The sequence below is a fragment of the Pinus tabuliformis genome, chromosome 6 (assembly GCF_031772625.1).
Source record: "Pinus tabuliformis cultivar Carrire ecotype Pingquan chromosome 6, CPIR1, whole genome shotgun sequence".
Classification (NCBI taxonomy): domain Eukaryota; kingdom Viridiplantae; phylum Streptophyta; class Pinopsida; order Pinales; family Pinaceae; genus Pinus; species Pinus tabuliformis.
Genome location: NC_142292.1, coordinates 629,228,646 through 629,243,813, shown reverse-complemented (window position 1 = coordinate 629,243,813; position 15,168 = coordinate 629,228,646). Strand labels below are relative to the sequence as shown.

General features: G+C 34.8%; 2 protein-coding genes across 2 annotated transcripts; one reads left to right on the top strand and one right to left on the bottom strand.

The window, feature by feature from the left end:
- Nucleotides 1-5,945: 5,945 nt before the first annotated feature.
- Nucleotides 5,946-6,694, top strand: LOC149260201 (acid beta-fructofuranosidase AIV-18-like). Its single transcript, XM_089379252.1, has 2 exons — nt 5,946-6,228; nt 6,334-6,694. The coding sequence occupies exons 1-2, from the start codon at nt 6,065-6,067 to the stop codon at nt 6,503-6,505; spliced, it is 336 nt and encodes a 111-aa protein (XP_089235378.1). The 5' UTR covers nt 5,946-6,064; the 3' UTR covers nt 6,506-6,694.
- Nucleotides 6,695-14,274: 7,580 nt separating this feature from the next.
- Nucleotides 14,275-14,795, bottom strand: LOC149260200 (acid beta-fructofuranosidase AIV-18-like). The gene is made up of 2 exons (XM_089379238.1): nt 14,724-14,795; nt 14,275-14,619 (listed from the first exon to the last, which is right to left on the bottom strand). Exons 1-2 carry the CDS (start codon nt 14,780-14,782, stop codon nt 14,448-14,450), a joined length of 231 nt encoding a protein of 76 aa, XP_089235364.1. The 5' UTR covers nt 14,783-14,795; the 3' UTR covers nt 14,275-14,447.
- Between the last annotated feature and the right edge of the window lie 373 nt (nt 14,796-15,168).

The window sequence follows — 15,168 nt, the reverse complement described above, 5'->3', positions numbered from 1 at the left end:
GTGCTAAGGAATATATGCAGTCTGTGGAAGAGCGTTTTCATTCAGCTGATAAGTCACTCGCTGGTACTCTTATGGCAGAACTCACGACCATGAAGTTTGATGGGTCGCGAACTATGCAAGAGCACATTATAGAGATGACTAATCTTGCAGCAAGGTTAAACTCCCTGGGACTTACAGTAGAGGATTCTTTTCTTGTCCAGTTCATCCTGAACTCGCTACCTTCTGAATATGGACCTTTTCAGATTAACTATAACACTATAAAGGATAAGTGGAATGTTAATGAATTGGCCAGTAGACTTGTTCAGGAAGAAGGACGGTTGAAAAATCAAGTGAATCACTCAGTAAGTTTTGTGAGTAATAAAGCTGGTAAAGAAAAGAAAGGAAAATCAAGTCATTTCAAGAAGAAAAAGGCACCTGCTAAGAATGGGTAGGATAAGGAAAAGAAGGAACTAAAGGATGTTCAATGTCATTTTTGTAAAAAGAAAGGACATTATCTAAGTACCTTCATTATCTAGAAACCCTATTTCCGCAAGTAAATTGGATATTTCTGGTTTTAGATGTATGATTGGATCTGGTTGTTTTGATTTATATAAGAATACTGATAATGTTGGTTCTGGTATTCTAATTGATGGTTTATATAAATTGAAACTGAATAACACTTATGCGAATTCCTTGTTGAATGTAGTAAATAATGTTGGATGTAAACGTAGCATGTTGAATGAAAATTCTGCTTTCTTGTATTAAAGGTAAACAAACCAAACATAATAAGAAAGGAGCCACTAGAAGCAACCAGCTTCTTGAAATAATACACACTGATATTTGCGGACCTATGGACACTCCAGCCTTTAATGGAGAAAAGTATTTCAACACTTTCATTGACGATTTTTCCCGTTATGGTTATGTCTATTTGCTTCATGAAAAATCTTAATCTGTGAATTTCCTTGAGACGTTTGTAAAGGAAGTTGAGAGGCAATTAGATAAAAAGGTGAAAATCGTATGTGTTTTACTGTCCTAATCATAGTCCAAGAATTGTAGAAACTGGTAATGCAAGATTCATTCAGAATGGTGAAGTCAGTGGGAGTAGTAGAAGAGAAATAGTAGAAATAAAAGAAACAAGGGTAAATGTTACATTGCCCAGAATAGTTCCTCCATCTACTATTACTCCAAATGTTGTTCCAGCTGTTGTAGAACAGCATGATGATAATGAACAACATATAAATGAAGAAGTACTTCCTGAAGGAAATGACTTACATAATACTGATATGCATGAACCACAACGAGTAGCATTAAGAAGACCTCAAAGAAATCGTAGGTCAGCTATTTCTAATGATTATGTGGTTTATATGCAAGAATCAGATTATGATATTGGAATCAATAAGGATCCAGTTTCGTTTTCACATGCTGTAGAAAGTAAAGAGTCAAAGGAATGGATTAATGCCATGAAAGAAGAAATGAAATCCATGCAACATAATGAAGTTTGGGATCTCGTTGGGTTACCACATGGCTGTAAAAGAGTCGGATGCAAATGGGTTTTTTAAAACCAAACACGACTCTAGTGGTAATATCGAACGGTATAAAGCTAGACTTGTTGCTAAGGGTTACACTCAGAAAGATGGTGTTGAATGGAGATCTTGATGAGGATGTTTATATGGATCAGCCTGAGGGTTTTTCTGTAGAAGGTAAAGAACAATTGGTGTGTAAACTTAAGAAGTCAATATATGGGCTTAAACAAGCATCCCGGCAATGGTATATTAAGTTCAATACCATTATTACATCTTTTGGTTTTAAGGAAAATACGGTTGATCACTGTATATACCAAAAGACCAGTGGGAGCAAGTTTATTTTCCTGGTCCTTTATGTTGATGACATCTTGCTTGCTGCAAATAATTTAAGTATATTGCATGAGACTAAGGAATTTCTCTCAACGAACTTTGAAATGAAAGATTCAGATTTTGCTGGATGCATCGATACTAGAAAATCGACTTTTGGTTACCTGTTTATGTTTGCTCAAGGTGCCATATCATGGAAAAGTGCGAAACAGACTATCGTTGCTTCATCCACTATGGAGGCAGAATTTGTGGCATGTTTTGAAGCCACAATTCATGCATTATGGTTGCGGAACTTTATTTCAGGACTTGCGGTTGTCGACACCATTAGCAAGCCGCTGAAAATTTATTGTGATAACTCTGCAGCAGTATCAGAAACAAAGAGTGTCAATCATGCACATCAAGACATAACTTATGATTGCAAACCCTTTGACGAAAGGGTTACAACCAAGACAAATTAAGGAACATGTTCAAAGAATGGGTCTTGGCTGTATTAATAATAATTGATGTGTGACATTCTGAGCTCTTTTATGTGTTTCTGATATACAATTATGTGTCTCTTGTTTTAATATAGTAGTACGTATTTTATGTAATTTTAAACAAGAGAAAGTCTTATAAAGATATTATGTTTAATCATTATGATATAAGACATTATGTGGACCGTTATGTTGTTTTATATAAATTATGAGTATGAATTGATGGATTGCTGGTATTGTAGTATATGGAAGGGAATGCATTGAATTAATAGTGCACAACCGCCATAACTCTCAGCAATTTATCATAGTATGATGTTCAACGCTTAATATTATGAATAGTCGGGTCAAGTGGGAGAATGTTAGAAATCTGCTATTGGAAACAGCAAATGCTTTTAACGTTAAAGCAGTTTCTAATCTTAATGTGACCCGATCTAAGCATTAAAGCATTAGATCTTAAGCGTTGAATTGGTATATGATGGACGTACCAGATTAGAGTTAAATAATATATAAAGGATTGGGTCCTCTCTCTCCCACACACAAGAGTTGCATTCTTCTCCATCAAGAAGCACATAAAGGAAGTGAGGGCAAGAGGAGAGAAACCGAATTCTGAGAAGAAGACAGAAGACAAAAGATGGCAGCCATTAATTCTTCCGCTGTTAATAAAGGTATGTAATCTTAAACAAAGATCATATTAAGTTTGTCAGTGAAATATTTGGTATTGATAATCTTTGGGCTGTAACTTAAGATTTTTACAGTTATAAGAAGTAAGAAGCAAGGGCTATTGTTTGTTTACATAGTACGAGTCGTTAACAATTTAGTATCACATTGTTTATCATGGAAAGAGTTAGGCTTCCCTAAAGAATGCATTAAGTTAGGGTGAAGGTGTTCACATACTTATTTGCAAAAACTGAAACCATTACGTACACACATTAATTTTCTGTAAAAAAAAAGAAAAAAAGAAGAAGATTAAACAATAAAATTTAAAGCAAAGTATTAAAACCAAGATTAAATAATCAAAATTTAAAATAAAATGATAGGTGGGGTACCCTCTCCATTGCTGTAATAAGGAAATCAGTATCCTACCTATTCCATTTTTTGTTTGTAAAAGTTGATATAAGGGCGTTTTGATTATAATTTGTTTCATGAGCATTCCGGTGATCATTTATTTTATGAAAAATGGATATGTCATGACAAAGGAGGAAAAAACTCTTAATGAAACTATTAATAGACTTTACAAATGGTCACCCAATAAGTCCTTTCATAAGACTGTCTTTCTTCATACTTCAGGATGTTGACGAGATACAAGGATATGGCAATGTAATAAACCCATAGTTGTTTTTCCAATGATCATTTCTTTTATGAAAAATGGATATGTTACGACAGAGAAGAAAAAACTCTTAATAAAACTATTAATAAACTTTACAAATGGTGACCCAATATGTCCTTTGATAGACTCTCTTTCTTCATACTTCAGGGTTTTGACGAGATCCAAGGATGTGGCAATGTAATAAACCTATAGTTGTTTTTCTGAAAGTATATGGTTGATTTATTTCTCATGATAACTACAAAGGTAAACCTATAGTTGTTTTTCTGAAAGTATATGGTTGATTTGTTTCTCATGATAACTACAAAGGTATACATTGCCATGCACTTCATAAAGGGCCCTTATTTATTTCATGAGGTCAATAGTTTGTTCCGGCCGTTGTCGTTCCCTACTGGTAATGAGACCTGCAGCCCTGGCAGCCACCTCTATTCCTTGCTTTACTGGCAGTTATACATCTGTGGAATTAGCAGAACGGGAATTTCGCATACCTGTAGTTAGCGACACCGTTGGAGCTGAAGTGGGCACCGATATTACAGCAGATGCTTCTAATTCCGGTCTCATCCGCCCTTGAATGGTTAAGTTCTGGACCGCCATCCGTGCTGCAGATCTAATATCCTTAAGAGAGTCTGAAGCAGGCCGTGGTAGCAGAGAAGCAAATTGTGGAAAGTTCAAGCCATTAGATTTTCCTGTCGAGTAGAAGAACACCGTGTCGCGTGCAATTGCAGCCATTTCAGCTGTCGGATACTCTCCCAGACGCGGCCGCTTTTGCTGCTGGACGGTGACGCGAGGAACCCACTTACCACTATCTTTGTCAAAGTACACACCTCTGAATCTCTGGATTCCCCCGCTTCTTTGATCTCTGTTACAAATACAATTTTATATATAGAATTTATTTTTAAAAATATATTTTCTAGTTTTAAACTGTAAATTTAAATCATTTAAAAATAGACTGTAATAGTGTTAATATGCCAGTCCATCTCAACATAGTAAAAACATTAACCACAATCTCAAAAACAAAAGATATAACATTAACCATTTAAAATTGCACAAACAAAAAGATATAACACTTAACATCTACAACATGTGATATGCATTTAGTATGAGGGGAGACTTTTACTTGTCACCAAGAATTTGTTCTGTTTCTTGTCGTGCCTGAGTCGTCATGGGACCTGCAGCCCTGGTAGCCACCTTTCTTGGTTTCTTTACCAGCAGTTGTACATCTGCTGAATTAGCAGAACGGGAATTTGGCAGTTGTACTTCTGATTGCTGTTCCATCTGCCCTTCAATGATTTGAGGGGTTAATTCCGTTGCAGCAGTTCGTGCTGCAGATCTAATGTCCTTCCGAGAGTGTGAACGAGGGCGTGGTAGCCGAGAAGCATATTGTGGAAAGTTCAAACCATCAGATTTTTCTTTCACGAAAAAGAACCCTGTATCATGTGCAACCGCAGCCATTTCAGCTGTCAGATACACTCCCAGAGCCACCTTCTTTGATCCCGAGAGATAGACCTGGGCAGCCCACTTTCGTCGTCTTTTGTCAAAGTACACACCGCTGTATTGCTTGATTCCTCCGCTGCTTTTGGCTTCATGATCTTCCGTGTGATCATCTTCTTTCTGGTGTTGCACACTGGTAGCGCTACCAACATCAATATCATTTTCTTGATCTTCAAATTTTCTGGGCGAAGTAGCGGAACCTCCCTCATTATCATCACGCGACATTTTTCCTCCTCTCAGATTTGGATTGCTACCTCGTTTATCAAACGATCGACTCTGCTCGGCGCTAAACGCTTGTTTTCTGGAGGCCGAAGGTGTTCATAGATAAAAGTTTAACGTATCAAACCCTAACTAGCTACTAAATAAATAAACAGAGTAATACTAGTTAATTTAACTGACATTAACCATCAAATTAGAGAAGCGTTTCCTCGGCACAGAAACCCGTTGTATGGAGGCGAAAATCTTTTATACTTTTTAAATTAATTTAAGCCACATTATTCACTATGATCGTGCAGCCATTTTAATTAAATGCGTTTTAATGAATATTTAGGTTAGTCTACGAGTGTCACCTTTGTCTGGCCAGGGCTAACTAGCCATATATTGAGTCATAAATGCCTTTGCCATCTATGTATGTGGTGCACGTACATAACTCCGGCGGGCAACCTCGCGTTTCCGGTGACATACGCGGGACCCACCAACAAAGGCCCGCCCGCCCGCCCGCCCCGTCTCGTTTCTGACAACAGCGAACCTCCCCGCGCCCCAAAACGCGTGGTGCATTCAATTTGATATTTCAAATTTCAAATTTTAGCGCGCCCACGAAAACACTTCATGAATGCCCGAAATTGGACACATCTATGCTATGGCCTCGTTGTTTTATCCTTTTTCTTAATTGGTGGTTTCTGAAAATAATTCTGTGAGGGTTCAAATCCTCTTCTTATAATTTTGGAATGGTCAGAGGAATTGATATTGAAAACGTTTATGCTGTCCATGATCGTCTCTTTTCATTTTCGGCAGAATGCAGATCCTCGCTAGCATCCGAACTCATATTGGGGATGCATGGGAGTTCCGTCCCAATTCTGGCAGACGAAAGAGCATCTCGGTTGGAACTCTGGTAAGTCGTTTATTTGTTTGGAGAAAAAAATAATTTTTTTTTAAGGTAACCATGGATTTTGAGAATTAAAGGAAATGTCCACGGTCTGGTTCTATTTTTTTTCAGGTTGACCATTCGATTGTGGAGAGCTATGCATAAGGGGGAAGACCGTGCATATCCCACACATGCACTAAATGGAGCTGCCAAACTATTTCTGTTCGGCAATGACACCACAGTTGTCAAAGTCCAGAGTTTGAATTTCTGCCATATGGATTCTGTGTCCATGCGTCTCTACTAACAACTAGAGCCAATGGATTAATTTTGTAGGACCTTGCGTTTGTTGATATATGCTGGTTGGTCATGCTATGTAGTTTACCATTTGTATGTTGATGTAAAATCTGTATGATATGTGGAATTTCCTCGCACATGGTGGAAGTCATAAATGATAAATGAGGAAGAGAGAATACTTTCTGCGGGAAAAGTTTATCGGTGTATTTCAATGTTTTGTTATTTTTTTAATTAAAATTTTATAATCTTTTTGAAGTTTGGCCACTTACTTGTGATGTAACTGTATATAGTTGTATTTTTCTAAATTTTTATGAAAGGAAAGAAATTGCCATTATATCCAGATGTGTTTAGTTTTAATATTTTTATTCATTTTATTAATATTATTATTTTACATGTTTAATAAGTTATAATTTTTTTTTATTAAAATCAATATCGTAATTTAAACTAAAAAGGGTCATTGTAATTATATAATTTTTTTTATTAAAGTTTATCTTGTAATTTAAGATAAAGTTTTTTATTATTTTTATATAGAAAATATTAAAAAATGAAAATTAGGAAAAAAAAATTGGTAACATCAATTATTCAACATCCTAGGTTTTTAAAACTATGGTAAGATTGTGATGAAAAATGAAAATTGTATTGATATAACTTTATTTTAATTATTACTTCAATAGAATGATAATAATATGTCTATAAGAGAATTTCTATTTATAAAACATTTATTTGTTGTTTTTAGTATAAGTTTTTATTAACTCGTCCTTTATTTGATTGTTTTAATATAAGTTTTCATTACCTCATTTTTAAAACAATTATATAGAAAAATATAATTAGAGATGAACATCTATACTTATTTTATAAATATGGAGGTATTAATTTCATATATGTAATGATCTATTGTTTTTAAAATAAACAAATAATATAAAAGAATTCATTAAATTTAAAGATTTGAATAATTTACATAGCTAGTAAGTTTGGGAAAAAAATAACATTATATTAAAAATATTCTAAAGTTCTATTAAAAATGAGCAAACAACAGATTGAGATATCCTTAAAAGGAAGGATATCAATAATACAAATCTGAATTTTGTAATTCTTAACCTCAAAGATCCTATAAGTCTTTTGCAAATATATATAAATAATAGTATATTTTATTTTTATTTTTGAAAAATAAATCAATCAAAAACCTTAAGAATGCCCATACATTTGCCCATACATTTGATTTTACATGGGTTCAAGCTCTACAATGATGAACTCTTGCCCATAGCTTTTGCGTTTGGGCTTATGGTCAAGATTCTCAACTTTAAACATTACTATACTTGGTGGAGGGAACTTGCCATTTCATTATGGAGGAAACTTGTCATTTTAGTTTTGAAAAAAGTATGATGTCTTTTTCTTGGTTTCTTAGTTCAACATGAATTCAATTATATCTTTTTTAATATAATTAAAGAATATGATATAATTGCTCGTTTGCTTGATTATATCAAAAATTCCTAAAATAAGAAATACTATATACTAATATTTTTATGGAAGGTTAAACTCATGTTTACTTTTTAAATTTATTTAAAGAGTGATTTCTAAATATATAATGCTCCAATACAATTATAATACTTGACCTTTCATTAAAAAAAATAAACAGTGATTATTGTTGGGTACATGTTAGAGAGGCTAAATTGTTAGCATATGTTCCTTACTCATTTACAAGGCATTCCCCTCTAAAACTCTAAAAGCTGGTACAAATACATTATATCCATATTAACCTTTTAGACTTGGACAATAATTGACAAATGAAGGTTTAACAATTTTGAATCGCCAACAATAATCAATTTGTTTATGCCTTTGGAGATGCTTATCTTCATATCTTGCTAAAGAGAGAGAGCTTCGGATTGGTTATTCGAGGTTTTCCCAAGTCCCCATGCTTACTTTGTTTCATGTTTATCTTCAAGGTTAAATATCACCCCTCCTACTCCTGCCTCCCTGGGGTTACCTTTCGAAGCACCATCGAAAAAGCGTTGAACTTTCCCTATATTCCTTTGCAATTCTTCAAAATTTTCCTTGGACAGTCTAATATAGAATGGAGGGACTTTATTATTCTTTTTTTATTGGAGGTAGACTTTGTGTTTTTAGAAATTTTGAGCTAATCTTTTTCTTCTGCAGATAGATCCTTTATTTCCTCTTCATCATATCCTCGAGAGGATATCACCTCAAATAGGAGTTGCATTCATTTCATGGCGACAGATTCTGGGGAGCGCCATTTACCTTGGAAGATCACTTGATTTCGGCAAAGTCAAATCGACCAACAAAGGAATTTTGGAAATTCCATCCAACATCACATAAAGAGGGAGCTAGATTTCTTAGGAAAAGGATATTGAGATCGCCATAGATTAAACATCACATTCCACTCATCAAGAATAAAAGATAGATGAAAAAAATGCATGAGAGCAAATTTCCAATTATCCATTGAGAAGGGGCAAAAGAAAAAGAGATGCTTGATGGATTCCTCCGCCTTGCCACAAAGCATGCAACGAGAAGGCCCATGGATGTTTCTTTTCTGGAGGTTCTCAGCTGTCAAAATTTTCTCATGGACCAGCTCCCAACAGAAGATGTTGACCTTTGGGAGACCATCCTTGTTCCAAATATTTTCCCATATTCATGTTGGAGATGGAGAGGGAAGTTTCTTACGGAGCATAGCATATCCCTCTTTGACTGTATACTTTTTAATTTTCCCTCCAAGCCAAATTTGTTTATCCAATTTGCTGGTAGCAATGGCATAGTATTGAATGTCAATGATGCAACAAATGCTTGGGAAGATTCAATGTTCTCCACCCGTTCCAATTTCCTTGTTCATCCCAACTGGAAATGTTAGCTAGATGAGTAAAACCATGTTCCATCATCCAATTTTCAAGATCCATAAACCCTTGGTCATCAGCTAATATATCAGAGAGGGGAGAGCGATATTTCCACATATGAATACGCTTTCCATTAGCCGGTTGCCAACCTAGATGATTCAACAAAAGCGGGGTCGTTGTTTTGCAAAGCTTCCAAATTTTGGTACCTTTCCCTTCTCAAACTTCTCCTTCATGTCTGAGGAGATGATTTTTGTGGAAGTATTTCCTTGTAAAGGCGTTTTTCCACCATTCATTTGAATTCGATAGTAACCTCCAAACCAGTTTGGCACCAAGAGCTAGATTCATGAATTCGTCTTTGATTGCTAATCCCCCCATATTCCTTGGCTGCCTTACCATTTTCCAGTTGACAAGATGGAATTTGTTTTCATTATTTTTGCCTCCCTACCAGAGGAATTTCCAGATTATACTACTTAATCTATGAATTATGTACTTTGGAGCTAACAAACCTGACCGCGGATACACTGGAAGGGAAGAGAGAACCGATTTGATCAGAATGACCCTTCTTGCTAGATTTAGCCACCTTGCTCCCCAATATTGAATCCTATTTTTGATTTTCTACACAACATAATCCTAGTCTTCCCTAGACTCCTACTTAAAGGATATTGGAATCCCAAGATAGGAAAAGGATTTTCTGTCAATATAAATCGGGAACCCTAGCAATATGGAAATTTTAGTCAAAATAACCCCAGAGCAATTCCAACCAATCAATTGACATTTCTTTTTATTGATCAAACCTCCAAGCAAAAGAAGGTATAAATCCAAGATACTCTTGAATATTGAGGCAATAACTAAGGAGGCACCACCAAGAAGGAGAGTGTCATTTGTGAACTGGGAGTGGTTGACTTCCTGAACATTTATAACAATGCTTAGGCTTGGAAGAGAACCATCCAACCTTGCTACCTCAATATTTTTGCTCAAGGTTTTAGCCATTATTATGTAGAGCAAAGTTGACAACAGACACCCTTGTCGAAGTCCTCTGGAAGTAGCAAAGAAGGAGGTTGGTCCATTGAAACCTATTTTTTCCAAAACAAGGAAAAGGAAGTACCCAATCAAAAGTGTTGGCCATGTTCAACTTAATAAATATGAATCCAACTTCTCTCACAACCTTTCTCGAATGAATAGCTTCCTGGACCAAAATTATGTTATCAAAGATATATCTGTGCTGCATAAATCCCCCTTGGTTCTCAGAGATAAAGGAAGAGAGTAAAGGTTTGACTCTGTTGGTAATGATTTTGGTTAGGATTTTGTAAGAAGAGTTGTAGAGCGAAATGGGATGAAATTTGGAGAAGTTGGTTGGGTTGGCTTCCTTGGGGATTAGAGCAAGAAATGAATAATTAGTGTTTCCACCAATTTTCTTTTTGATTCTGCCGTGGTTTAGCATTCTCAAGGGATCCTTTTTAATAGTATTCCAATATAATCGATAAAAACAAATAGAGAACCAATCAGGCCCAGGAAAATTTTCAGGTTCCAAGGACCAAACCACTCTTCAAACTTTCTCATCCTTAATTTCATCTAGTAGGAGAAGATTGGCTGCAAGAGAGATCACCTGAGGTAAAGGATAGAGGAAGTCCTTAGCTCGATCGAGAGGAATATGATCTTTACTAAGGAGATATTTGAAGAAGATTGGGGCCTCCTCCTTGATGCCCTCGAAGGAGAAAACTTTTGGCTTCCCAACATGCTCTATTTATTTAATTCTATTTCGTGCCTCCCTTATCTTGGCTTGCTTATGAAAGAAGGCAGCATTGGAGTCCCTAGTTTTTAACCATAGGCTACGGGATTTTAACCTCCAAAGATTTTCTTCTTGACACCTTATGGCAAATATCTGGCTAGAGAGTTCCTCTTCATGATGAATGTGATTTTCCTCAATTGGGGCTTCTTCCATCAATTTGTAGTGTTCCTCGAGTTCTTGAACTTTGTCTCTCTTTTTTCCTGGAGGTTGATAGTTCTCCTTCAACCATTTCCCGAGTTCTTGTTTCACATTCTTTAGCTTGGATTCCCATACAAAGTTTGGGGAGCCTTGAACAATGGTCTTCCATGCTCTTACCACCAGATCCCCCACCTCTTCCGATAGCCCCCAATCTGCGTTGAACTTGAAAGGCAGAGGCCCAAGGTTTTCCACCTTCTCCATTTTGATCATAATAGTTCGATGATCATAATCTCCTTGGGATTCAATAGATGAAGAACTGTCACTACCTATAAAAAATCAACAACTGTGAATCAGAAAAGAATCGAAGCGAGCTGCAATGTATTGAGGACTGGTTCATCTATTTGACCAAGTGTATTTCCATACCTTTGGAATAACATCCAGAAAATCCCAACTGTCTATTAACTCTTCCATTCGATCTTTGAATGGATCCCTCACTATAGTTCCTCGTCTTTTTTCTGCATTATTTAAAATGGTATTGAAGTCACCTCTAATCACACAATTAAGATGCATATTCCTTTCCTTTAGAATATCCAAAGAGTCCCAGAATATGGATAATTGGAAATGTTGGAAATGTTTGACAGCTGAGAACCTCCAGAAAAGAAACATCCATGGGCCTTCTCGTTGCATGCTTTGTGGCAAGGTGGAGGAATCCATCAAGCATCTCTTTTTCTTTTGCCCCTTCTCAATGGATAATTGGAAATTTGCTCTCATGCATTTTTTTCATCTATCTTTTATTCTTGATGAGTGGAATGTGATGCTTAATCTATGGCGATCTCAGTATCATTTTCCTAAGAAATCTAGCTCCCTCTTTATGTGATGTTGGATGGAATTTTCAAAATTCCTTTGTTGGTCGATTTGACTTTGCCGAAATCAAGTGATCTTCCAAGCTAAATGGCGCTCCCCAGAATCTGTCGCCATGAAATGAATGCAACTCCTATTTGAGGTGATATCCTCTTGAGGATATGATGAAGAGGAAAATAAAGGATCTATCTGCAGAAGAAAAGGATTAGCTCAAAATTTCTAAAAACACAAAGTCTACCTCCAATAAAAAAAGAATAATAAAGTCCCTCCATTCTATATTAGACTGTCCAAGGAAAATTTTGAAGAATTGCAAAGGAATATAGGGAAAGTTCAACGCTTTTTCGATGGTGCTTCGAAAGGTAACCCCGGGGAGGCAGGAGCAGGAGGGGTGATATTTAACCTTGAAGATAAACATGAAACAAAGTAAGCATGGGGACTTGGGAAAACCTCGAATAACCAATCTGAAGCTCTCTCTTTAGCAAGATATGAGAATAAGCATCTCCAAAGGCATAAACAAATTGATTATTGTTGGCGATTCAAAATGCTTAAACCTTCATTTGTCAATTATTGTCCAAGTCTAAAAGGTTAATATGGATATAATGTATTTGTACCAGCTTTTAGAGTTTTAGAGGGGAATGCCTTGTAAATGAGTAAGGAACATATGCTAATAATTTAGCCTCTCTAACATGTACCCAACAATAATCACTGTTTATTTTTTTTAATGAAAGGTCAAGTATTATAATTGTATTGGAGCATTATATATTTAGAAATCACTCTTTAAATAAATTTAAAAAGTAAACATGAGTTTAACCTTCCATAAAAATATTACTATATAGTATTTCTTATTTTAGGAATTTTTGATATAATCAAGCAAATGAGCAATTATATCATATTCTTTAATTATATTAAAAAAGATATAATTGAATTCATGTTGAACTAAGAAACCAAGAAAAAGACATCATATTTTTTTCAAAACTAAAATGACAAGTTTCCTCCATAATGAAATGGCAAGTTCCCTCCACCAAGTATAGTAATGTTTAAAGTTGAGAATCTTAATCATAAGCCCAAACGCAAAAGCTATGGGCAAGAGTTCATCATTGTAGAGCTTGAACCCATGTAAAATCAAATGTATGGGCATTCTTAAGGTTTTTGATTGATTTATTTTTCAAAAATAAAAATAAAATATACTATTATTTATATATATTTGCAAAAGACTTATAGGATCTTTGAGGTTAAGAATTACAAAATTCAGATTTGTATTATTGATATCCTTCCTTTTAAGGATATCTCAATCTGTTGTTTGCTCATTTTTAATAGAACTTTAGAATATTTTTAATATAATGTTATTTTTTTCCCAAACTTACTAGCTATGTAAATTATTCAAATCTTTAAATTTAATGAATGCTTTTATATTATTTGTTTATTTTAAAAACAATAGATCATTACATATATGAAATTAATACCTCCATATTTATAAAATAAGTATAGATGTTCATCTCTAATTATATTTTTCCATATAATTGTTTTAAAAATGAGGTAATGAAAACTTATATTAAAACAATCAAATAAAGGACGAGTTAATAAAAACTTATACTAAAAACAACAAATAAATGTTTTATAAATAGAAATTCTCTTATAGACATATTATTATCATTCTATTGAAGTAATAATTAAAATAAAGTTATATTAATACAATTTTCATTTTTCATCACAATCTTACCATAGTTTTAAAAACCTAGGATGTTGAATAATTGATGTTACCAAATTTTTTTTCCTAATTTTCATTTTTTAATATTTTCTATATAAAAATAATAAAAAACTTTATCTTAAATTACAAGATAAACTTTAATAAAAAAAATTATATAATTACAATGACCATTTTTAGTTTAAATTACCATATTGATTTTAATAAAAAAAATTATAACTTATTAAACATGTAAAATAATAATATTAATAAAATGAATAAAAATATTACAACTAAACACATCTTGATATAATGGCGATTTCTTTCCTTTCATAAAAATTTAGAAAAATACAACTATATACAGTTACATCACAAGTAAGTGGCCAAATTTCAAAAAGATTATAAAATTTTAATTAAAAAAATAACAAAACATTGAAATACACCGATAAACTTTTCCCGTAGAAAGTATTCTCTCTTCCTCATTTATCATTTATGACTTCCACCATGTGCGAGGAAATTCCACATATCATATAGATTTTACATCAACATACAAATGGTAAACTACATAGCATGACCAACCAGCATATATCAACAAACGCAAGGTCCTACAGAATTAATCCATTGGCTCTAGTTGTTAGTAGAGACGCATGGACACAGAATCCATATGGCAGAAATTCAAACTCTGGACTTTGACAACTGTGGTGTCATTGCCGAACAGAAATAGTTTGGCAGCTCCATTTAGTGCATGTGTGGGATATGCACGGTCTTCCCCCTTATGCATAGCTCTCCACAATCGAATGGTCAACCTAAAAAAAAGTAGAACCAGCCTGTGGACATTTCCTTTAATTCTCAAAATCCATGGTTACCTTAAAAAAAATTATTTTTTTCTCCAAACAAATAAACGACTTACCAGAGTTCCAACCGAGATGCTCTTTCGTCTGGCAGAATTGGGACGGAACTCCCATGCATCCCCAATATGAGTTCGGATGCTAGCGAGGATCTGCATTCAGCTGAAAATGAAAAGAGACGATCATGGACAGCATAAACATTTTCAATATCAATTCCTCTGACCATTCCAAAATTATAAGAAGAGGATTTGAACCCTCACAGAATTATTTTCAGAAACCACCAATTAAGAAAAAGGATAAAACAACGAGGCCATAGCATAGATGTGTCCAATTTCGGGCATTCATGAAGTGTTTTCGTGGGCGCGCTAAAATTTGAAATTTGAAATATCAAATTGAATGCAGCACGCGTTTTGGCGCACGGGGAGGGTCGTCGTTGTCAGAAACGAGACGGGGCGGGCGGGCCCTCGTTGGTGGGTCCCGAGTATGTCACCGGAAACGCGAGGTCGC